This window comes from Pseudochaenichthys georgianus, unplaced genomic scaffold (genome assembly GCF_902827115.2).
Source record: "Pseudochaenichthys georgianus unplaced genomic scaffold, fPseGeo1.2 scaffold_1902_arrow_ctg1, whole genome shotgun sequence".
Classification (NCBI taxonomy): Eukaryota; Metazoa; Chordata; class Actinopteri; order Perciformes; family Channichthyidae; genus Pseudochaenichthys; species Pseudochaenichthys georgianus.
In genome coordinates, this window is record NW_027262642.1 from 1 (window position 1) to 25,813 (window position 25,813).

Genomic DNA, 25,813 nt, shown 5'->3' on the forward strand with positions numbered 1-25,813 from the left:
CCAACTATTATTTGTTACATTTACAACATATTTTTGTTAAATCAAACAGTCATCTTTATTGTAACACTGTTTCATCTTTTTAGCAGCTATGTAGCTTCGAAGGGGCCCTACTCTGCTTTTTGGGTTTCCTTCCCACCTCTCACAGAGTGTCCTATAGGTTTTAGTGCATGTAAACGGTCTGCAAAGGCTAAAATCCCTGTGTTCCCTATAGAACAAAATCCTCCATTTTACTTGTTTGTTTACTTCCGGAACAAAGTGACATCACTATGGAATACTTGCACTCCTATTGGCTCTCCAACACATTGTACGTGGTTAAGGGGCGGGACATCTCTAAGCTGTTGACCAATGACAACGGAGAGTCACAGTCGAGGCACTAAATGCTACACTGAGCAGAATAAGGCCTCTTTTAATCTTCCCTGTAATCCTTTCCGTCTGCTGGCTGATATTAAAAGGCACTTATCAGCAGAAGAGTTTCACGCCAAAACTTGATTGTTTCATATTTAAAATACAGAAATTCACGAGGTCTTTTCCCGTCCACACGGTTCCGCCGCGTTGAAGCTCGCCGGTGGGCGTGTCTGGTGCGCGACTAACAACCAATCACATTCATCTCCCGCCCCGGACACACAAGCACGCGGTTTGATTGGCTTGAGCTTGTACTGGCATATGATTTGATTGGCTGGCGCTTCCGTCGAAGCTTCAAAAGTTGGACTTTCGAAGCGAGCGACGGAGGCGACACGACGGAACCACAATGCAGTTCGGCAAAGCGTGACGTCCCCCCATTCAAAGTGAATGGGAAGCGTCTCCGTTGAAGCACGCGACGGAACCGTGCGGACGTGCCGTAACTGGTAAAGCTGCACAAATAAGTGGATTTATTTAATCCTCCGACGGTTTCAATCAAGTTTACTTTCGATGAGTTTTCACAATCAGTACGAATGATTCTGTAAACAAACTAATCGTATCTTTATCATGCTGCATTCTACACACCGTGTCCCGCCTCCTGTGCCACAGAGGTTGCTGTGGTGGGCAATGGGGCCCTCAACTGCTGCCCTCAACCGGACCATTACCGCTCGCCCTGGCCTGGCTTCTGACAGCGTCGACATATAGCATGGGCTGGGCGTTGCAGTGTGGCAGGGGGCTTGGGGGCTGTCTGTAAAGCTACCCTGTGCTTTAGCAGATAGGCTACCTGGCTACCTGGCGTCAGTCCTCCAGAGCACTCGGGGAGGGTACTGAATAAATACATAAATATTGCAGAAAACCACTTTCTTTGTCAGAAATCTTTCTAGGAAATCAGAAATTCAAAATGGAATCTGAGCTTTGATGTAAAACATGAATTTTCTTTTTTTCAATATATATTTGCTTTGAATGTGCATCTCTTGATTTTGGAATGAAACTATCAAAAGCACTTTTTCCTCCAGGTACATTTTCAGATGTGCGTTTTTCTTTAATAAAAAATATTTTGAAAAGAAGTGAGGCTTCACCTGAATTTCTTCACTTTGGACATCTCAAAAAAGCCAAGTTCCCCTGTCATCAATGATAGATACACTTTCAGTATTTCAAAAATACATCAGGTTGTTTTTTATATTCAATATATATTTTAAAGCTAAACTACAATAACTCGTGTCACCTTGTGAATGAGCTCCGTCAGATGTATAGCAACAAACACGTCGTCGGATTCGTCTTTTAAACTAATTTCCTGTTCAATTTCTTTTTTTAAATCGCAGGAAACTTTAAAAAAGCCGTTTTGCATTCGATTCAAAGGTTGAATTTATAAAAAGCGTTCGATTTACTTTAAGTTTTTCTTGACACTTCTTTCTAGTTTCTACTTTCAGAACGTTGTCCTTATCAGTCAGAGCTTCAGCGTGTTTGCTGTGAAATGTTTTCCGGAGCTCACAGCCACTTTTATCGAACATGCAGACGGTGAAATGTTAAATATGTTTCGACGCCTTTCTTCCAGTTTCACATCGCAGAGGGACGGACGCTGCTTTACTCGTTTCTTGATGTGATGTCCTGGAAAACAGAATTCAGTTAGTAGTCGTCGTTATTTCCACGCGGACAGTCGACACAAGTAAAGAAAATGTATTAAATTTCAGACTCACCTCTGTCTTCGCCCTCCTCCACTCGCCCAGCGGACCCGATTTTGTCAAGACTGAAACAAAAAAAATTATTTAACACATACTCTGATACAGGTACCATATTATTTAAAGGTCACCTACTATGCTTGATACACTTCTTCATGTCCTTTATACATCAACACGTGTCCGCTCTTCTTCATGTCCTTTATACATCAACATGTGTCCGCTCGTCTACCATTAGCCAATCAGCAACCAAGGTAACCCCCCCCCCCTTATCACTTGAATCTCCTCCAAACATGGGTGCTAGTGGAGGGCCGGACTGGTTCAATGTTTATAGCAGAACTTATTGAAATGAACTTATTGCACATATTAAACCTGGAACGAACAAAGCTTCAATTATTGCCTATAAAAACAACATTAAATATTAAATAATCAGGTGCATTCATTTCTCATGGCTCGATCTGCAGCTTCTCCAGAGTCACTTCTCATGAGTACATTTCCCCACAGGCCAACAACAGCTTCAACAAAACTATTCCCTCAAAGAGAAACCAAACATGCCCTGTTGTCGTGAGAGAAAGTGCAGAAGGAAGCATCCATTGAACTCAGTGTGCTGCTCTGAGATGCTAGTTCAGACACTTGGCCTCTCATCTCGGGGGCAAGGTCATCAATGTTTGGGCTCAGGCTCTGAGCGGAGGAGACCCTCAGGATGGAGTGAAGGCGTGCGTGCAATATACCGGCGGGCCAGATCTAATAGGAATTACAAAGTATCCTGCGGGCCGAAATTAAATCCACCTCGGGCCTGATTTGGCCCCCGGGCCTTAAGTTTGACACGTGTGCCCTAAAGTAACAGACAGAGAATCAGCACTTTGGAAACAGGGCTGAAACAGAGGGGATTATGGGTAATGCTGCGATGATCTGTTTGGGGTTTCAGCCAATCAGAGACAGGCTCTGGATATATCCGAGCCCTGTGATATACTGATGATAAAGAGGATAACAGGGGAAAAGGTATAACCACGTTCCAGCCAGATTTAATGTTTTGTTTTATTCAACCCTAAATTAAGTCTCATTTACGTGCAAAATATGTTAAACAACTTACGCATAAATGATGAGATCATCACGAACACAGTCGACGTGACGGTGGCGCTCCACAAAAGACACCTGCAGGGAGACGGGAACATGAAACCATTATATCGGATTTCAAGACTAAAAATCTAACGTCACACAAGTGCTGTCTTTTTCAAGATGTCTGCATATATATTTAAATAAGTATGTTTTACACAGATTTGAAAATATAAAAAACGATGCTGAGAAATAGAGATGTACCCCGAGTAGAGGGCGGTGAAGAGGAAGAGGGTGAAGATGAAAAGGTGGAGGGCCTTCATCGTTAAACCTGAAACACAAAAACATTAATGATGAGATTAAACATTCGATTTTTCGTAATTTCTAATAATATTTGAAATACTTTTACAGAACAAAACTCCCTTTTTTAAATCATATCGAAATAAATGGTTGTAAAGTAATATAACAGGTTGAAAGGCAAGGCAGGTTTATTTATAAAACGCATTATAATTTAATTAAAATACATTAAAACATTCAGATAAAGTGCAACAGAAACACAAAATGACATTTAGTGGTTTAAAAAGCCAAGACAATTAAAAATAGCAACTGGTTATTCGGAAGTGTCTCAGTTACCTGTGGGCTCCGGTGAGGCCGGACAGCAGCTATTGGTGTAGAAGGGTGAAGGAGGCGGGACTTCAGAGAGGCCGCCCAGTGATTGGGTAAACTTTGATTGACAGATCTCAGAGCAAATCTCCTCTTGGATGAGAATCGTAGGGGGCGGGGCCACTTTGTCAGCAGGGGGCGGGATCTCAGTGTGGTCTGAAAGACAGAGAATACGATATACTTTATTGTCCCCGTAAGGACATGTGTTCTGGACTCTGTCCTGCAGTTCCGCATACATGTACATATACAAACATAGTGGACATGAAGAGACACACACATATCATCAGTCATACACCGTTTGAACTAACACACAGACGCACATACTGACAATGCACGACCCTCATGGCCAACATTTAAAAAGTACATTTCATTTCATTTCCTGTGAATGTGAAGAAGCTTAATGGACAGGTAGGACTGAGTGCTTATCTTGGGAACCAGAAGCTTCTACCAGAAGGTCGGAGCTGGAGTCCTGGGTGGAGTACGTGGGTGGGATCAGACACCATTTTGTTTGCCTGTCTGAAAACGGACTGCTCGTATATGTTTTGGAGAGATGGGTGTTTTTTAACCCCCATAATGTTCATAGCAGTCTGTACCAGGCGAGCGAAGAAAAAAGTATAAATATATTTTAAGTGCAATAGAGTGTAGCACACTGTAAGAAAGAAAAATTAGGAGGTTAAAGTATCCAGTATAGGCTATAGTGGTGCCCGTCACCACCGCTAAGCTAAAGGAGGCTAATGTTGGTAACCATTGACCTCCAGACCAGCGGACAGGAAGGTATACATTTCAAACTAAAATCGATGAAGTTCAGAAAATAATACCGATCTTTTTGTGCTAATTGAAATGAATATCTGGTCAAAGTAGAGTTTGTGTTGCGTAGAAAAAGATGGATGTTACATCGTGGAGACTTTAATCTTTAATTTGTGACAACCTTTCAATCTCAAATCTCAGCAGTGAATCCTGGATCTGTTACCGTAGCTGAAGCTGCGGCTGTCCTCCAGCTCGGTGCTGTTCAACCACGTCTTCTCGTCCCGGCTGCTCCGGGGCTGGTCCAGATCCAGATCCAGGTCCAGGTCCGTATCCAGGTCCAGGTCCGTATCCAGGTCCAGGTCTTGTTCCTGGTTCTGTGCGGTACCGAAGACGCCTCTAAAGACCTTCTCGTCCAGCCACGACTGACAGCTCTCCGTCACGTCGCTCAGCAGGTGAGCCAGAGAGCCTCGAGGACGCCGCCGCCGCCGCCGCCGGAAAACCCTGAGAGAAGAAGAAGTGAACTCGAGCACCAATGATCGGCAGAAAGGGCGAAAGTACACGTCCTTTACTCAAGCAGAAGTAGAAAGTACAGGTATTTGTGTTCAACATGTAAGAAGTAGAAAGTACAGGTATTTGTGTTCAACATGTAAGAAGTAGAAAGTACAGGTATTTGAGTTCAACATGTAAGAAGTAGAAAGTACAGGTATTTGAGTTCAACATGTAAGAAGTAGAAAGTACAGGTATTTGAGTTCAACATGAGAGAAGTAGAAAGTACAGGTATTTGAGTTCAACATGTAAGAAGTAGAAAGTACAGGTATTTGTGTTCAACATGTGAGAAGTAGAAAGTACAGGTATTTGAGTTCAACATGTGAGAAGTAGAAAGTACAGGTATTTGAGTTCAACATGTGAGAAGTAGAAAGTACAGGTATTTGAGTTCAACATGTGAGAAGTAGAAAGTACAGGTATTTGAGTTCAACATGAGAGAAGTAGAAAGTACAGGTATTTGTGTTCAACATGTAAGAAGTAGAAAGTACAGGTATTTGTGTTCAACATGTGAGAAGTAGAAAGTACAGGTATTTGAGTTCAACATGAGAGAAGTAGAAAGTACAGGTATTTGTGTTCAACATGTAAGAAGTAGAAAGTACAGGTATTTGTGTTCAACATGTAAGAAGTAGAAAGTACAGGTATTTGTGTTCAACATGTAAGAAGTAGAAAGTACAGGTATTTGTGTTCAACATGTGAGAAGTAGAAAGTACAGGTATTTGAGTTCAACATGAGAGAAGTAGAAAGTACAGGTATTTGAGTTCAACATGAGAGAAGTAGAAAGTACAGGTATTTGTGTTCAACATGTGAGAAGTAGAAAGTACAGGTATTTGAGTTCAACATGTGAGAAGTAGAAAGTACAGGTATTTGGGTTCAACATGAGAGAGTAGAAAGTACAGGTATTTGAGTTCAACATGTAAGAAGTAGAAAGTACAGGTATTTGAGTTCAACATGTAAGAAGTAGAAAGTACAGGTATTTGAGTTCAACATGTGAGAAGTAGAAAGTACAGGTATTTGGGTTCAACATGAGAGAAGTAGAAAGTACAGGTATTTGAGTTCAACATGAGAGAAGTAGAAAGTACAGGTATTTGAGTTCAACATGAGAGAAGTAGAAAGTACAGGTATTTGTGTTCAACATGTAAGAAGTAGAAAGTACAGGTATTTGAGTTCAACATGAGAGAAGTAGAAAGTACAGGTATTTGGGTTCAACATGTAAGAAGTAGAAAGTACAGGTATTTGAGTTCAACATGTGAGAAGTAGAAAGTACAGGTATTTGTGTTCAACATGTAAGAAGTAGAAAGTACAGGTATTTGAGTTCAACATGTAAGAAGTAGAAAGTACAGGTATTTGTGTTCAACATGTAAGAAGTAGAAAGTACAGGTATTTGAGTTCAACATGTAAGAAGTAGAAAGTACAGGTATTTGAGTTCAACATGAGAGAAGTAGAAAGTACAGGTATTTGAGTTCAACATGTGAGAAGTAGAAAGTACAGGTGTTTGAGTTCAACATGAGAGAAGTAGAAAGTACAGGTATTTGAGTTCAACATGTAAGAAGTAGAAAGTACAGGTATTTGGGTTCAACATGTAAGAAGTAGAAAGTACAGGTATTTGAGTTCAACATGTAAGAAGTAGAAAGTACAGGTATTTAGGTTCAACATGTAAGAAGTAGAAAGTACAGGTATTTGAGTTCAACATGTGAGAAGTAGAAAGTACAGGTATTTGAGATCAACATGTAAGAAGTAGAAAGTACAGGTATTTGAGTTCAACATGTGAGAAGTAGAAAGTACAGGTATTTGAGATCAAAGTGTAAGAAGTAGAAAGTACAGGTATTTGAGTTCAACATGTAAGAAGTAGAAAGTACAGGTATTTGAGTTCAACATGTGAGAAGTAGAAAGTACAGGTATTTGAGATCAAAGTGTAAGAAGTAGAAAGTACAGGTATTTGAGTTCAACATGTAAGAAGTAGAAAGTACAGGTATTTGTGTTCAACATGAGAGAAGTAGAAAGTACAGGTATTTGAGTTCAACATGTAAGAAGTAGAAAGTACAGGTATTTGGGTTCAACATGTAGAGAAGTAGAAAGTACAGGTATTTGGGTTCAACATGAGAGAAGTAGAAAGTACAGGTATTTGAGTTCAACATGAGAGAAGTAGAAAGTACAGGTATTTGAGTTCAACATGTGAGAAGTAGAAAGTACAGGTGTTTGAGTTCAACATGAGAGAAGTAGAAAGTACAGGTATTTGAGTTCAACATGTAAGAAGTAGAAAGTACAGGTATTTGGGTTCAACATGTAAGAAGTAGAAAGTACAGGTATTTGAGTTCAACATGTAAGAAGTAGAAAGTACAGGTATTTAGGTTCAACATGTAAGAAGTAGAAAGTACAGGTATTTGAGTTCAACATGTGAGAAGTAGAAAGTACAGGTATTTGAGATCAACATGTAAGAAGTAGAAAGTACAGGTATTTGAGTTCAACATGTGAGAAGTAGAAAGTACAGGTATTTGAGATCAAAGTGTAAGAAGTAGAAAGTACAGGTATTTGAGTTCAACATGTAAGAAGTAGAAAGTACAGGTATTTGAGTTCAACATGTGAGAAGTAGAAAGTACAGGTATTTGAGTTCAACATGAGAGAAGTAGAAAGTACAGGTATTTGGGTTCAACATGAGAGAAGTAGAAAGTACAGGTATTTGGGTTCAACATGAGAGAAGTAGAAAGTACAGGTATTTGGGTTCAACATGTGAGAAGTAGAAAGTACAGGTATTTGAGTTCAACATGTGAGAAGTAGAAAGTACAGGTATTTGGGTTCAACATGAGAGAAGTAGAAAGTACAGGTATTTGAGCTCAACATGTAAGAAGTAGAAAGTACAGGTATTTGAGTTCAACATGTGAGAAGTAGAAAGTACAGGTATTTGGGTTCAACATGAGAGAAGTAGAAAGTACAGGTATTTGAGTTCAACATGAGAGAAGTAGAAAGTACAGGTATTTGGGTTCAACATGTGAGAAGTAGAAAGTACAGGTATTTGGGTTCAACATGAGAGAAGTAGAAAGTACAGGTATTTGTGTTCAACATGTAAGAAGTAGAAAGTACAGGTATTTGAGTTCAACATGAGAAAAGTAGAAAGTACAGGTATTTGGGTTCAACATGTAAGAAGTAGAAAGTACAGGTATTTGAGTTCAACATGAGAGAAGTAGAAAGTACAGGTATTTGAGTTCAACATGAGAAAAGTAGAAAGTACAGGTATTTGGGTTCAACATGTAAGAAGTAGAAAGTACAGGTATTTGAGTTCAACATGAGAGAAGTAGAAAGTACAGGTATTTGTGTTCAACATGAGAGAAGTAGAAAGTACAGGTATTTGAGCTCAAAGTGTAAGAAGTAGAAAGTACAGGTATTTGAGATCAAAGTGTAAGAAGTAGAAAGTACAGGTATTTGAGCTCAAAGTGTAAGAAGTAGAAAGTACAGGTATTTGAGATCAAAGTGTAAGAAGTAGAAAGTACAGGTATTTGAGTTCAACATGTAAGAAGTAGAAAGTACAGGTATTTCTACTTCAACATGTAAGAAGTAGAAAGTACAGGTATTTGAGTTCAACATGTAAGAAGTAGAAAGTACAGGTATTTGAGTTCAACATGTAAGAAGTAGAAAGTACAGGTATTTGAGTTCAACATGTGAGAAGTAGAAAGTACAGGTATTTGAGTTCAACATGAGAGAAGTAGAAAGTACAGGTATTTGAGTTCAACATGAGAGAAGTAGAAAGTACAGGTATTTGAGTTCAACATGAGAGAACTCAAAGTAAAAAGTCGTCAGAAAAATAAATAGTGGAGTAAAGTACTGATACCAGAAAAATGTACTTAACAGTACTTACAGTAACAAAAGTTAAACAAGTACAAACCACAGACTGTCTGTGTCATGGAGAATACAGTCGCTGGTTTCTTTATGTCTGTAGGCCGTTGTTGTGAGTGTGGACGGTCGGAGCGTATATAGCGTTAGCTTAGCCAAGCTCCATTCAGAAAACACGCATTCTAAAGGGTGTTTCTCTGCCGTCTGTCTGCAGACTCAAAGCATGAATTCATGGTTTTTACTAACCGGTATCAGTATGTTGTTACGTCGGCATCATTTAGAAACGTGTATTACAATTTAATCACGGTAAAATATGTTCATATTGTTGTAGCTCCCGAGCCAGCGCGTCTTGTTTGAATGATGCGAGTAAACACAGCTGGCAGCCGCGGTGAAACTCGAGCGACTAGAGCGATACGATAGGAGCGTTTAGAGCGAAGCGAATATTCGCATCGCGTCCGGTCTGAACGCAGCATTAAAGCGAGCTCCACGCTGCACTGGGAACGCGCCATTACATCACCAGAGGTCCTGATTTAAGGGGTCATTTCTCAACAGCCCCACCAAAAATATTTTCCACCAGCCGCCACTGGTAATAAAGTATTTGTACTCCCGTCTTGGTGCAGCTCATTAGAATGACCTAACTGAAGTGTTTAAGGTCTGGCTGCTGAGAGTGAGCTCATCGTTGGAAAGGCCCTTCATGTGGTTTCTTCCCGACGTGACGTCCTTCAGCCTCGTGGAAAGAAACACCTAACCCAGCCAGGAGGTTATTTCCTCTCTGTCCGGCTGTGTCTGCAGATTTCTCCTAAAAGTACCAACAGTCTCGCACTAATGTACATTTCTCAAAGTTATCGACGTGACTGTTATTTTGTATATATATTGATTGTTGTGTATTTATGTATGTCTAATGTCACAGCAGGATTTGGAAAAACTTGTCCATGCCTTTATCTTCAGTAGACTCGACTACTGCAATGGTGTCTTCACAGGTCTCACTAAAACATCTATGAGGAAGCTGCAGCTGATTCAGAACGCCGCTGCTCGAGTCCTCACTAGCACTAAGAAAGTGGATCACATCACTCCTGTTCTGAAGTCTTTACACTGGCTTCCTGTGTGTCAAAGAATAGATTTATAAATACTGCTGCTGGTTTATAAAGCACTGAATGGGTTAGGCCCAAATACATTTCTGACCTCCTGCTAAACTATGAAGCATCCAGATCTCTCAGGTCTTCAGGGACTGGTCAGCTTTCTGTCCCCAGAGTCAGAACTAAACCTGGAGAAGCAGCGTTCAGTTATTATGCTCCAAACATCTGGAACAAGCTCCCAGAAACCTGCAGGTCCGCTGCAACTCTGACTACTTTCAAATCCAGCAAGAAGACTTTTCTTTTTGTCGCTGCTTTTAATTGAACTTTTCATATCTTAAACTGCACTGTAACTTTTATCCATGTACTTTTTCTAAGCGTAATTAAACTCCATGACATTTATGAGAGGGACTGCTCGAAAGCAGAGATATTTGGAATATCTGGCATCGACGGATGAAAAATAGTGTTTTGGTAACACTTTAAAGACTTTGTTATGGAAGCAAAGCAGGGGAGGGGGTGTGTACAGCCTCCTGAGGGTCCGATTGTGGATGTCATGCGAGCAAAATATGGTGAAGAAAGTCTGTCTAAATTAAATCATATTTTAGACTGCACTGTAACTTTTATCCATGTATTTTTCCTTAATGTTTATTTTATTAGCTTTTCTTTTTTAATGCTTAATGTCTTTCATTTCTTTTTTGTAAAGCACTTTGAATTACCCTGCGTCGAAAAGTGCTATATAAATAAACTTGCCTTGCCTTGCCTTGCCTTAATGTGTGCATATAGGATACACATATTTCGCTCTCTCACACAAACTGAAAGATTGACAATAAGGTTGACTTTGAGTTCCGTCCCACCTGACGAGGTTCTCCTTGTAGGAGACGCTGGTCTTGCAGGGGGTCAGGGAGACGTTCCCCTTCTCGTCCCAGGAGAAGCTGTCCTCCGTCACGCTGTAGTATCCGTTGGTGAGGAGGCGAGGCGAGCGGCGGCAGGAGCTCGGGTCGCCGTCCAGAGACGAGTAACAGACGTACGAGGAGTCGGGGGACAGCAGAGACACGTCCAGGCTGAGGAGACACATTGAAGAGAGACCGTTAATAATCCAGTCTCCAGCTTAGATGTAGAGCAGGGTCTCCAGCACATAGAAGCCGCCGGATGCTCACCTGCAGATGCTGCACATGTAGCATGAGAAGCTTTAACTAGCATTAGAAGCTATGCAGACAGTAGCTACCACACGTCCAGCTGAGCACGGTCAACGAGACCTCAGCAAAACCCAACCCGACAGTCCCCATCGATGGCACCCCCGTTCCCCTCCACCCTCCTCCCACCCTCTCCCTCGAGCCCCACATCCGCCATGTTGTCAAAATCTCATTTTTCCACCTCCGCAATATATCCGCCAAACTCCGTCCCTCTCTCGCCCGCCCTGCAGCTGAGCGACTCATGCACGCCTTCATCTGCTCCCGCCTTGACTCCCTCCTCTACGGCATCAGCTCCACCTCCTCCTCTACGGCATCAGCTCCACCTCCTCCTCTACGGCATCAGCTCCACCTCCTCCTCTACGGCATCAGCTCCACCTCCTCCTCTACGGGGCATCAGCACCACCTCCTCAGTGACTCCAGCGGGTCCAGAGCGCAGCCGCCAGACTCCTCCCCCACACCAAGTCATGGCATCACCCCGGTCCTCAAAGGACTCCACTGGCTCCCCGTCTCTCACCGCATCCACTACAAACTCCTGGTCCTCACTTTCAAAGCCCTCCACCATCTGCCCCCCCTCCCTACCTCACTGACCTTCTCACCCTCTACCAACCCCCCCAGTCCCTCAGATCCTCATCAGCCGGTTTGCTTTCCATCCCCAAGGCCGAACTCCGGAGCTTCGGGGACTTCTCTGTGGCAGCCCCGAAGCTCTGGACCTCCCTCCCCAAAGACCTCCGTGAGTCTGAGTCCCTCACCCTGTTCCAGTCCCGCCTCAAAACCCACCTCTTCAACTTTTATCTTTTCGTGTGATATTATATTTTATTATAATGTTATGTTCATTGTGGAGCACTTTGGCAAACCCTCTGTTTTTAAACCGTGCTATATAAATAAAGTGGATTGGATTTAAACACATATTTATATATTTAACACTTAAAATAAATGAATACATGTTAGAGAAACAGATCTTTGTTTACCTCTGACAGGAGTGACCGCGTAGCCTTCGCTTAATCGGTGAACCTGGAAAACAGATACCAGAAGAGATTTACACACCGCTGCACACACAGCTGATGCAACGTGTGTGTGTGTGTGTGTGTGTGTGTGTGTGTGTGTGTGTGTGTGTGTGTGTGTGTGTGTGTGTGTGTGTGTGTGTGTGTGTGTGTGTGTGTGTGTGTCATACTTGTCACAGCTCCAGAGAAGAACAGAGACATGTTTGTCTGCAGCCGAGCGTCTTTGTGGATCTGTGAAAGACACCAAAAACATAAAACCGGGTCAAAAAACTAAACTAAAAACAATGATAATGTTTTAGTCCGTCTCCAACACTCCCTATCGTCTGGACTCGGTCTGTGGTTCTTTGAAAGCACACACTCCCTCTCCTCTCGACTCTGTGGAACATACATCTCTAACAACACAAATATAGGGTTTTATTTTTATACCAAAGTCTCAGTTATTTCAATAAGCAGCCGAAGAAATCATAAACCGGCACCGGCTGAGAGAAAAGAGCCATTTCTTTCTTACAGTCAAGAAGTAACAAATAAACAAAGATGGAGTCCGTCTCTAAACACTCCCCAACGTCTGGACTCGGTCTGTGGTTCTTTGAAAGCACACACTCCCTATCGTCTGGACTCGGTCTGTGGTTCTTTGAAAGCACACACTCCCCAACGTCTGGACTCGGTCTGTGGTTCTTTGAAAGCAAACACTCCCTATCGTCTGGACTCGGTCTGTGGTTCTTTGAAAGCAAACACTCCCTATCGTCTGGACTCGGTCTGTGGTTCTTTGAAAGCACACACTCCCTATCGTCTGGACTCGGTCTGTGGTTCTTTGAAAGCACACACGCCCTATCGTCTGGACTCGGTCTGTGGTTCTTTGAAAGCACACACTCCCTATCGTCTGGACTCGGTCTGTGGTTCTTTGAAAGCACACACTCCCTATCGTCTGGACTCGGTCTGTGGTTCTTTGAAAGCAAACACTCCCTATCGTCTGGACTCGGTCTGTGGTTCTTTGAAAGCACACACTCCCTATCGTCTGGACTCGGTCTGTGGTTCTTTGAAAGCAAACACTCCCTAACGTCTGGACTCGGTCTGTGGTTCTTTGAAAGCACACACTCCCTATCGTCTGGACTCGGTCTGTGGTTCTTTGAAAGCACACACTCCCTATCGTCTGGACTCGGTCTGTGGTTCTTTGAAAGCACACACTCCCCAACGTCTGGACTCGGTCTGTGGTTCTTTGAAAGCAAACACTCCCTATCGTCTGGACTCGGTCTGTGGTTCTTTGAAAGCAAACACTCCCTATCGTCTGGACTCGGTCTGTGGTTCTTTGAAAGCACACACTCCCTATCGTCTGGACTCGGTCTGTGGTTCTTTGAAAGCACACACTCCCTATCGTCTGGACTCGGTCTGTGGTTCTTTGAAAGCACACACTCCCCAACGTCTGGACTCGGTCTGTGGTTCTTTGAAAGCAAACACTCCCTATCGTCTGGACTCGGTCTGTGGTTCTTTGAAAGCAAACACTCCCTATCGTCTGGACTCGGTCTGTGGTTCTTTGAAAGCACACACTCCCTATCGTCTGGACTCGGTCTGTGGTTCTTTGAAAGCACACACTCCCTATCGTCTGGACTCGGTCTGTGGTTCTTTGAAAGCACACACTCCCTATCGTCTGGACTCGGTCTGTGGTTCTTTGAAAGCACACACTCCCTATCGTCTGGACTCGGTCTGTGGTTCTTTGAAAGCAAACACTCCCTATCGTCTGGACTCGGTCTGTGGTTCTTTGAAAGCACACACTCCCTATCGTCTGGACTCGGTCTGTGGTTCTTTGAAAGCAAACACTCCCTAACGTCTGGACTCGGTCTGTGGTTCTTTGAAAGCACACACTCCCTATCGTCTGGACTCGGTCTGTGGTTCTTTGAAAGCACACACTCCCTATCGTCTGGACTCGGTCTGTGGTTCTTTGAAAGCACACACTCCCTATCGTCTGGACTCGGTCTGTGGTTCTTTGAAAGCACACACTCCCTATCGTCTGGACTCGGTCTGTGGTTCTTTGAAAGCAAACGCTCCCTATCGTCTGGACTCGGTCTGTGGTTCTTTGAAAGCACACACTCCCTATCGTCTGGACTCGGTCTGTGGTTCTTTGAAAGCACACACTCCCTATCGTCTGGACTCGGTCTGTGGTTCTTTGAAAGCACACACTCCCTATCGTCTGGACTCGGTCTGTGGTTCTTTGAAAGCACACACTCCCCACCGTCTGGACTCGGTCTGTGGTTCTTTGAAAGCAAACACTCCCTATCGTCTGGACTCGGTCTGTGGTTCTTTGAAAGCAAACACTCCCTATCGTCTGGACTCGGTCTGTGGTTCTTTGAAAGCACACACTCCCTATCGTCTGGACTCGGTCTGTGGTTCTTTGAAAGCACACACTCCCTATCGTCTGGACTCGGTCTGTGGTTCTTTGAAAGCACACACTCCCTATCGTCTGGACTCGGTCTGTGGTTCTTTGAAAGCACACACTCCCTATCGTCTGGACTCGGTCTGTGGTTCTTTGAAAGCAAACACTCCCTATCGTCTGGACTCGGTCTGTGGTTCTTTGAAAGCAAACACTCCCTAACGTCTGGACTCGGTCTGTGGTTCTTTGAAAGCACACACTCCCTATCGTCTGGACTCGGTCTGTGGTTCTTTGAAAGCACACACTCCCTATCGTCTGGACTCGGTCTGTGGTTCTTTGAAAGCACACACTCCCTAACGTCTGGACTCGGTCTGTGGTTCTTAGAAAGCACACAGTCCCTATCGTCTGGACTCGGTCTGTGGTTCTTTGAAAGCAAACACTCCCTATCGTCTGGACTCGGTCTGTGGTTCTTTGAAAGCAAACGCTCCCTATCGTCTGGACTCGGTCTGTGGTTCTTTGAAAGCACACACTCCCTATCGTCTGGACTCGGTCTGTGGTTCTTTGAAAGCAAACACTCCCTATCGTCTGGACTCGGTCTGTGGTTCTTTGAAAGCAAACGCTCCCTATCGTCTGGACTCGGTCTGTGGTTCTTTGAAAGCACACACTCCCTATCGTCTGGACTCGGTCTGTGGTTCTTTGAAAGCACACACTCCCTATCGTCTGGACTCGGTCTGTGGTTCTTTGAAAGCACACACTCCCTATCGTCTGGACTCGGTCTGTGGTTCTTTGAAAGCACACACTCCCTATCGTCTGGACTCGGTCTGTGGTTCTTTGAAAGCACACACTCCCTATCGTCTGGACTCGGTCTGTGGTTCTTTGAAAGCACACACTCCCTATCGTCTGGACTCGGTCTGTGGTTCTTTGAAAGCAAACACTCCCTAACGTCTGGACTCGGTCTGTGGTTCTTTGAAAGCACACACTCCCTATCGTCTGGACTCGGTCTGTGGTTCTTTGAAAGCACACACTCCCTATCGTCTGGACTCGGTCTGTGGTTCTTTGAAAGCACACACTCCCTATCGTCTGGACTCGGTCTGTGGTTCTTTGAAAGCACACACTCCCTATCGTCTGGACTCGGTCTGTGGTTCTTTGAAAGCACACACTCCCTATCGTCTGGACTCGGTCTGTGGTTCTTTGAAAGCACACACTCCCTATCGTCTGGACTCGGTCTGTGGTTCTTTGAAAGCAAACACTCCCTAACGTCTGGACTCGGTCTGTGGTTCTTTGAAAGCACACACTCCCTATCGTCTGGACTCGGTCTGTGGTTCTTTGAAAGCACACACTCCCTATCGTCTGGACTCGGTCTGTGGTTCTTTGAAAGCACACACTCCCTATCGTCTGGACTCGGTCTGTGGTTCTTTCAAAGCACACACTCCCTATCGTCTGGACTCGGTCTGTGGTTCTTTGAAAGCACACACTCCCTAACGTCTGGACTCGGTCTGTGGTTCTTAGAAAGCACACAGTCCCTATCGCCTGGACTCGGTCTGTGGTTCTTTGAAAGCACACACTCCCTATCGTCTGGACTCGGTCTGTGGTTCTTTGAAAGCAAACGCTCCCTATCGTCTGGACTCGGTCTGTGGTTCTTTGAAAGCACACACTCCCTATCGTCTGGACTCGGTCTGTGGTTCTTTGAAAGCAAACACTCCCTATCGTCTGGACTCGGTCTGTGGTTCTTTGAAAGCAAACACTCCCTATCGTCTGGACTCGGTCTGTGGTTCTTTGAAAGCAAACACTCCCTATCGTCTGGACTCGGTCTGTGGTTCTTTGAAAGCACACACTCCCTATCGTCTGGACTCGGTCTGTGGTTCTTTGAAAACACACACTCCCTATCGTCTGGACTCGGTCTGTGGTTCTTTGAAAGCACACACTCCCTATCGTCTGGACTCGGTCTGTGGTTCTTTGAAAGCACACACTCCCTATCGTCTGGACTCGGTCTGTGGTTCTTTGAAAGCACACACTCCCTATCGTCTGGACTCGGTCTGTGGTTCTTTGAAAGCACACACTCCCTATCGTCTGGACTCGGTCTGTGGTTCTTTGAAAGCACACACTCCCTATCGTCTGGACTCGGTCTGTGGTTCTTTGAAAGCACACACTCCCTATCGTCTGGACTCGGTCTGTGGTTCTTTGAAAGCACACACTCCCTATCGTCTGGACTCGGTCTGTGGTTCTTTGAAAGCACACACTCCCTAACGTCTGGACTCGGTCTGTGGTTCTTAGAAAGCACACAGTCCCTATCGCCTGGACTCGGTCTGTGGTTCTTTGAAAGCACACACTCCCTATCGTCTGGACTCGGTCTGTGGTTCTTTGAAAGCAAACACTCCCTATCGTCTGGACTCGGTCTGTGGTTCTTTGAAAGCAAACGCTCCCTATCGTCTGGACTCGGTCTGTGGTTCTTTGAAAGCACACACTCCCTATCGTCTGGACTCGGTCTGTGGTTCTTTGAAAACACACACTCCCTATCGTCTGGACTCGGTCTGTGGTTCTTTGAAAGCACACACTCCCTATCGTCTGGACTCGGTCTGTGGTTCTTTGAAAGCACACACTCCCTATCGTCTGGACTCGGTCTGTGGTTCTTTGAAAGCAAACACTCCCTATCGTCTGGACTCGGTCTGTGGTTCTTTGAAAGCACACACTCCCTATCGTCTGGACTCGGTCTGTGGTTCTTTGAAAGCACACACTCCCTATCGTCTGGACTCGGTCTGTGGTTCTTTGAAAGCACACACTCCCTATCGTCTGGACTCGGTCTGTGGTTCTTTGAAAGCACACACTCCCTATCGTCTGGACTCGGTCTGTGGTTCTTTGAAAACACACACTCCCTATCGTCTGGACTCGGTCTGTGGTTCTTTGAAAGCACACACTCCCTATCGTCTGGACTCGGTCTGTGGTTCTTTGAAAGCACACACTCCCTATCGTCTGGACTCGGTCTGTGGTTCTTTGAAAGCAAACACTCCCTATCGTCTGGACTCGGTCTGTGGTTCTTTGAAAGCACACACTCCCTATCGTCTGGACTCGGTCTGTGGTTCTTTGAAAGCACACACTCCCTATCGTCTGGACTCGGTCTGTGGTTCTTTGAAAGCACACACTCCCTATCGTCTGGACTCGGTCTGTGGTTCTTTGAAAGCACACACTCCCTATCGTCTGGACTCGGTCTGTGGTTCTTTGAAAGCACACACTCCCTATCGTCTGGACTCGGTCTGTGGTTCTTTGAAAGCACCGATATTCTCTCAGTTAGCTCATATTATAAGTGTTAACAACAAACAAGAGGAACGTTTGTTAGGGACTATTTTCAGCGGCGGAGGAATCCACACTTTGTGCTCCGAGTGTGTCAGCAGGACGGTGTGTGTGTGTGTGTGTGTGTGTGTGTGTGTGTGTGTGTGTGTGTGTGTGTGTGTGTGTGTGTGTGTGTGTGTGTGTGTGTGTGTGTGTGTGTGTGTGTGTGTGTGTGTGTGTGTGTGTGTGTGACTGAGATAAAGCTAACAACAGTGTGTGTGTGTGTATGTATGTATGTATGTATGTATGTATGTATGTATGTGTGTGTGTGTGTGTGTGTGTGTGTGTGTGTGATAAAGCTAACAACAGTGTGTGTGTGTGTGTGTGTGTGTGTGTGTGTGTGTGTGTGTGTGTGTGTGTGTGTGTGTGTGTGTGTGTGTGTGTGTGTGTGTGTGTGTGTGTGTGTGTGTGTGTGAGATAAAGCTAACAACAGTGTGTGTGTGTGTGTGTGTGTGTGTGTGTGTGTGTGTGTGTGTGTGTGTGTGTGTGTGTGTGTGTGTGTGTGTGTGTGTGTGTGTGTGTAAGACTCCTTGAGGCCCTGCAGACCAAGTGTTTCAACGTGAAAGCATACATCGTGCGGTCGCGTTGTACCATGGACGTGTGTATGTGCGTCGTCGCCTCAAAATAGGAACATATGTGAATGCAAACGCCTATCTCTGTTGGGTTCATCAGAACCAGGTTGATCCATCCAGTCCAGGCACTTCGCTGCGAGGTTCAGTGACGTCAACAGAAACGTTACGGAAACCAGAGGAGGAGCCGGAGAATAACATATTACAGCTCAGTGAGGTCACGACGAAGTGTATTCGATTTTAAGAAAGACATTAGAGCAGGATTTTAGACGATACAAGGGAATGAAGTGCTTCCTCCCTCCTTGTTTTTAACTCTCCAGAGCCTCCGATCAGCGGGCAGAGCACAGAGGGAGGACCGGAGCAGCCGGGTCTTACCTTCGGGCGTCCCGCTCACACCCCGTCTGCTCTCCTTCAGTGTGTCCGTGTCTTCTGTTGATCTTCTCTCACATCCTGAGCAGCAACAGGAGCCTGCGAAGTATGCAGCAGCAACAGGAGCCTGCCAAGTATGCAGAAGAAGAAGAAGGAGAAAAACAGACCGGCGGTTAGCGGTGAGGTCATGTTTCCTGTTAACCCGCGAGCTGCCGGAGGAGTCTAACATGCAGTCACAAGACCCGTGCGCCTGCATGAGGATCCAGGTGTTAGTCAGACCCAAACGTGGGAAATAGCTCAAAAGATTAAGACGTGTCGACTCTACAACTTCAATATGTTGAGGTCCTGCCACAGGTTCTTAGATGTTGAGTTAACTAAAGAGGCCGTATTCTGCTTTCTATTTTTATACGTGTTTCAAAGAGGACCGTGCATACACATCCAATCAGAAGAGAGGAGGTGGAGGATGCCAGGTGAATAGCTCATTCCCATCTGCAGTCCGTAGCAGGTACACGACAATCAACACACACCGCATCATCTCAGTATCACCATTAAAGGAGGTTTAAAGGAGACCTATCATACATTTTAATAATATATTGTAGGGCCATACGTCTATAAAAAGGTATATTTATACGGGGTTTTTTTCAAAATACCAAACAGATCATGCCTCACTTCGCTCTCCTCCACCCTGTCTTTGCCTGCGCTGCAGCTGGCCACGCCCCCTGCAAAGGAGAGGCCGAGTTACAGCTGCCACGGCAACCTCTCATTCCCCTGATTGGTGGAGAGTTGCTCATATAGGCGGAGCTCCTCGTCACTGACCTCAGACTATTTTCAAATCTGGATCAGTCTGGATCAGATCCGTTGCAGCCCGTCTTTAGAGATGTGGGTACGGAGGAAGAGAGAGAGGGTTGTGTTCCCGGACACACCGGCAGGGACGTGCACATGTACGGGCTGATGTTGCCCGGGCAACGGCCCGTTTGGCATTTCTGGCTGACCTGCCCCTCTGGAGAGGGCGAGAGTTTGTTTTTCTTTGTTCTGTTGTGGCCGGATCAGCATGTTAGCGTCTCGCTGCGGGAAGCACACCTTGTCAGCGCTGTCATCTGCCGGTGCGTTACGACCACCTCAGAGTCGGATTCTGGAAACTTGATTTTGAGTTGTCTCGTGGCGGTTAGGGAATAAGGGACCAGGGGGCTTTACTTCCTCTGGATACCGTCGGTTATTTACAAAAAAAAAACTAAATATAGCTACTTGTTGTTGTTGTGCTTCTGTGTCTCTCATCTGTGAACTCCCTCACCGCTCGCTCTCTTCTCTTGATCGCCCTCTCACGGGGGAACAGTTCAATGTCCCGCTTCAGTGTAGGATTTCTGCCATGTCTCCACCACTTCAGTTTGACCATCTCTGTTACTAAGTTATGGAATACTAAATAAATAATTAGATACCTTACCGTCACTGCGCTCATGATAAGAATAAGAATAATGAAGTGGTTTAATTAATTAGTGAGTTTATTTAAGGTCATTAGTTAGAGGCCCTGTTTTACGTCTGGACAGCACAGCATGGTCTGGTCAAACTACATTAGAACAGAATTGTCCCCATGTTGTCTTTAATAGTTCCTAACATTAGATGTTTTAATGAGATATGGACCGCGAAACCAAAACGTCCCTGGTTTTCATTTTTAAAATCAAGTCACCGAATGCAAGTAGTCGCCTTAGCTTATTTTGTTATGAGATGTGAATTACTGTTCAATTTAGTCGATGTAATAATCGTTTGGTTTCTTTTACATTAAAACAAGTTACGGCCTTTTTCCCAGTTCAGAGCAATAGCCCCTCCACATGTGTGTGCACGTCCCTGCACAGCGGGGACACATGTTCAGGTACACACGACGTACACGAGTGCATGTTGCATGACAGGTCCCCTTTAAGTAATCCTGTGGAGTTGCCTCTCCTCATAGTGTGATAGGTTTTAGTGCATGTAAATGGTCTCCAGAGGCTAACATCCCTGTGTCCCCTTCAGAGGGAGTTTTTATTGTGTATGTGGGACGGGTGGCGCAGTGGTCTGTGCATCCGATCATCAGATCAAGGGGGAGTGCTGGGGAACTCCAGTTCGAAACCCGCTCCCACCGCCACTGCGTCAGGCCGTTGTGTCCTTGAGCAAGACACTTCACCCGGATCTGCTCCTGTGGGTATTGTCCACAGTACATGTATAATACCAATGTGTACTTGTAAAAGCGCCTCGATGACCTCGACGGTGTGGCGCAGTGCGCTGTTGCGCCGCTGCTGCGTCTGTAAAGCCGGTGTGTCCTTGGGCAAGACACTTCACCTGAACTTGCTCCTGTGGGTATTGTCCACAGTTTCTGACCATTGCATGTAATGTGTGTATAAGTATAGCTTTGAGTCATTGTAAAAGCGCTATAATAAATGTAAGGAATTATTATTATGTGGATCTCAGATTAAGGACAGGGTTTCAATGTGTGTTGTGTACTCTACTGATAATAAGGACACACTCTCTTACTCTCACGTACTTGACTTGTAATGTTCCACAAGATACAAGGCAACACCTAGCCACGCTAACTTGAGAACTGACGCTCATGCCGGGTAGGGCTGTACCCGAATATCCGTTCGTTGCACACACATGTGGAGGGGCTATTGCTCTGCAGTGCTGTTCGCGTTTCAATTTCGTTATTCGGATTTTCGTTTTTTGAATGTATTGAAATCTCCGATATCAACGTGAGAGCTTGTGCCTCTTCGGGGGTGCCAACACTTAACCATAAACGTTAGGGGTGTAACGGTTCACAGAAGTCACGGTTCGGTTCGTACCTCGGTTCGGGGGTCACGGTTCGGTACAACAACAAAAAAGCAAAAAAAAAGTCCCAAATGCATAATTCCAGGTTTGTTGTTATTTATGTTTGAACAGTAGTGCAAGTTTCAGTTTAAAAATAAAGAACTCTGACATCTTGAATAATTAACTGTATTAAACAGTTAAAAACAAACCACACACACTCAGATGGTCATAGTATCTATAATGGCTGATGTCAAACTAAAAGGTTTCATCAAGCTGTAAAACTAAAAAGAATGTCTTGATAATATTTCATCATAAATAATAAGAAAGTGTTTCAAGAGCGCAAAGCCGTTTAAAAACATTATGCCAAAAGCTTCCGTTATTTATTTTGGTCTCACGGCTCTCATGTCTCTTGGCTTCTTAAAAACAGCGGGGATCAGCTGTTGAACTGCTGTTGTCTTTCGCCGGGCTCCTTTGAGTGGCAAATCTGGGTGATGCCTTCTGATGTGATTTAGCATGTTTGGCGTGTGTCCATTAGCATACCGCACCGCTATCGAACAACGCCGACACACCGTCCTCGTCGGATCCACCACTCGCACACTTCATCGTTATTGTAGTCCACAGGGAACCCGACATGTTCCCACACAGCTGGTTTAAAAGAAGCAGGTGGTTCTAGCTCCTGAGTGTTATCTGAAATCGCCATACTAACTTTTCTTCTTCTTGTATTTAGTTCGTTTTGTTGTTGTGTTTCTTCTTGTTCTTCATTTGTTGTTTAAGGGCGGCTGGCAAACAGCTTTTAGGCGCAATACCGCCCCCTGGATTATAAATAGTGTAGTGGATACTGCCCTGAATTACTTTTTTCCCCACTCGTAAAAAAAAAGGCGTATTCGCCGTGTGACTGCATGTGCCGAACCGTGACGTCCGAACCATGACGGTACGGGACGGATACCGTTACACCCCTAATAAACGTTATTGTTTACTTTCTCCATCTTTATATGTAGATATGACTTTTTCTCCGTTAATCTCAGTCACGTTGTTTCCATAGCAACAACAACTTCCTGTCAACAGCGCTAACTCTCCTTCAAAATAAAAGCATGTCCATAACTAGGAAGCCAAGCCAAATTACACTTAAGACACAACTGCAACGAAAGTAACGAACACAATGCGATACCCAATTTCAAAGAACACAAATTGAGTTGTATACATTAACATAACTATAAAACAACAATACTGTAGAATAACAAAAAGAACGCCGTGAATAAACGAAGTACACGAAGTACATGTGCTGGAGCGGTTCGCGAAATGTTTTCCTCAAATACTTCTTCCTTCTTTTAGTCAGTAAAAAGAATCTGACACCGTCCTGTTGAACGAGAGAAAAGAAGTGGGTCAGCGACTGCAAACAGAGACCCTCTGTTACTGTGTGTGTGTGTGTGTGTGTGTGTGTGTGTGTGTGTGTGTGTGTGTGTGTGTGTGTGTGTGTGTGTGTGTGTGTGTGTGTGTGTGTGTGTGTGTGTGTGTGTGTGTGTGTGTGTGTGTGTGTGTGTGTGTGTGTGTGCGTGTGTGTGTCCTTTGTTTGAACTGAGGAATGCTCTTCGTGGTTTGAACGTTAACGGTCACTGGAGAAATGCCCCAAACAGAAGTTCCTCTTTGCATGAGTCTGTATACCAATAACAAACATCACTCCGGATGGTTCAGTCTGTCGGGGAGAGTCTTGTTCTGTGACCGTCAGAAATGTGAATGCCTTGTTGATTTTGACTTTTTATGTTGTTATTATGTATTTCTTTTGTTTCCTATTATTATTATTATTATTATTATGCAAGGTGAAATGAATATACCTTTTTCAGGGCCGCCTTAATGCACGGGCTGACCTGGGCTGAAGCCCAGGGGCCTACGGAGATCAGGGGCCTATCATGAGCCAATACAATTTTTTTTTTTTAATTTAAATAAAAAAAGATACGTTTTTTATTTCGGATGTTTTTTTTTTTTTTTAAATAAACAAAGTCTTGGCTTTCAGAATATGAAACTTTTATTTCCAAAATCACACGATAAATACATGTTTGAAGCTTGTAAAGGGAAGACAGCTCTCCCTCCACTCTGCTGTTCCACACGCCGCCCCCCCTCCCTCCGCTGACATTATGAATGTAAGCGTATAGTAATCATAGATAACACGGCAGGGTTCGTTACAGTTTGTTTTCATCTGTTTTGAAATAAGCAAAGTCTTGGCTTTCAGAATATTAAACTTGTTTCGGCAAATTCAGATAAATAAAAAAAAAATACAAGTCATACAAAAACAAACTAACAAAGATAATACGATATAGCAAAATGTATCATTACAACAAATTATTGGAGGAAAACAAAAATAACATTAAAAATACATGGAATGTATTAAATACCATTATTAAAAAAGGAAATGGAAGGCACAATACCCAAACAGTTTTCTGTCAAAAAACGATACAGTAATTTATGACATGACCTCAGTTGCCGAAGATTTCAATAAGTACTTTGTCAATGTTGGTCCTTGTCTAGCTGGAGAAATTCCAAATACTGGTTGTAGTGATGGTGTTGAAAGTAAAGATATATATGTGAAGGAAACTATATTCTTAAGAGGGACTGATGAAAATGAAATTATTGACACAGTTAAAAAACTTAAGAGTAAAAGGTCTACAGACTGTCATGATATTGACATGTATAAAGTTAAAAACATTATTGAATGTATAGCCAAACCACTAACTCACATCTGTAATCAGTCAATACATACCGGTGTATTTCCAAATAAAATGAAAACTGCTAAAGTCATACCAATACATACATCTGGAGATAAACATGTACTGTCAAACTATAGACCAATTTCATTGCTCTCACAGTTTTCTAAAATACTGGAAAAAATCTACTGTACAATACTAAATGACTTCATCACCAAACATACTCTATGAACAACAATATGGTTTCAGAGCAAACATCATTTGCAGTTATAGAATTTATGGAACACATTACTAAGGCAATAGAAAAGAAAGAATATGCAATAGGGATATTTCTGGACCTTAAAAAAGCATTTGACCATGAATTATTAATAACAAAACTACAGAGATATGGCATTAGAGGTGTTGCACTATCATGGCTATCCAGCTACCTACACAACAGGGAACAGTACGTTGAACTACAAAGCCATACATCACAACTACTGCAGGTTACATGTGGGGTGCCTCAGGGCTCTGTCTTGGGGCCATTACTATTTATTCTAAGTATCAAAAATGATTAAAACCATTCTTTTTGCAGACGACACAAGTCTACTCTGCTGTGATTTAGAACAGCTATTGGTCACGATGGAGAAGGAACTGAGCAGGATGAAGATCTGGTTTGAGCAAAATAAATTAACATTGAACGCAAGCAAAACTAAACTCATAATATTTGGGAATCGATCGACCAATACAGAGAAGAAACTCACTATAAATGGCGTCCAATTAGAAAGAGTATCGGAAATAAAGTTCCTTGGAGTAATCATAGACAATAAATGAAGTTGGAAACCACATATAAGCTATATCAAAGCCAACATATCCAAATCAATAGCAATTCTGAATAAAGCCAAATACCTAATTAATCAAGCTTCTTTGTTTATGCTGTACTGCTCCTTCATACTTCCATACATGATGTATCGTGTGGAAGTTTGGGGGAACACATATAAAACAAATACACATACAATCTTCATCCTGCAAAAAAGAGCCATACGAGTTATACATAAAACTACCTACAGAGAACCTACAAATAAATTGTTCATCAAACTAAAAACTACAAGACCTGGTTGACTATAAAACTATTCAAATTATGTTCAAAGCCGCAAATCAACAATGACCTCATAATACCCAGGGACTTTTTCACACTGCATTTTCAAAAAACCACCCGTACGAACAAATGCCAAACTTCATTGCATCTCATCAAAAGGTGTTCGTCTGTGGAATAACTGAAACGATGCAAGTCTATCTAAAATGAAAGTATTATTTAGGAGTCAAATCATGAATGCTTCTGAACAGGACCTGTGAAATCACATTTGTTGTTATTTCTTGTAATTGTAAAAAGTAATTTCTTTCTGATTGTTTTGTAAAAAAAAAAGAAGAAAAAAAAAGAACAAGACCAACATGTCGCTGATGACGATGACCTAATGTTTTATAAGAAAAATATATGTTAGGCTTTCTGAAAATTATTATTTTTTTTTTTTTTTTTTTTGGTTTGTTATT

The 25,813-nt window shown here is 43.5% G+C and overlaps 1 protein-coding gene across 1 annotated transcript; it reads right to left on the bottom strand.

The window, feature by feature from the left end:
- Positions 1–6: 6 nt before the first annotated feature.
- Positions 7–19,026, bottom strand: tmem71 (transmembrane protein 71). Its single transcript, XM_034077725.2, has 10 exons — positions 18,816–19,026; positions 12,350–12,410; positions 12,147–12,189; positions 10,840–11,046; positions 4,765–5,042; positions 3,765–3,950; positions 3,396–3,462; positions 3,169–3,230; positions 2,097–2,146; positions 7–2,007 (listed from the first exon to the last, which is right to left on the bottom strand). Exons 2-10 carry the CDS (start codon positions 12,378–12,380, stop codon positions 1,984–1,986), a joined length of 948 nt encoding a protein of 315 aa, XP_033933616.1. The 5' UTR covers positions 12,381–12,410; positions 18,816–19,026; the 3' UTR covers positions 7–1,983.
- Between the last annotated feature and the right edge of the window lie 6,787 nt (positions 19,027–25,813).

What these genes read in the sequence shown, in the direction of transcription:
- tmem71 (XM_034077725.2), bottom strand. Translation starts at nt 12,380, where the DNA reads ATGTCTCTGTTCTTCTCTGGAGCTGTGACAA. An exon ending in GGCCTCACCGGAGCCCACAG is followed by an intron (nt 3,463 to 3,764) that starts GTAACTGAGACA and finishes TTTGTGTTTCAG; the next exon opens with GTTTAACGATGAAGGCCCTC. An exon ending in GATGATCTCATCATTTATGC is followed by an intron (nt 2,147 to 3,168) that starts GTAAGTTGTTTA and finishes TTTTTGTTTCAG; the next exon opens with TCTTGACAAAATCGGGTCCG.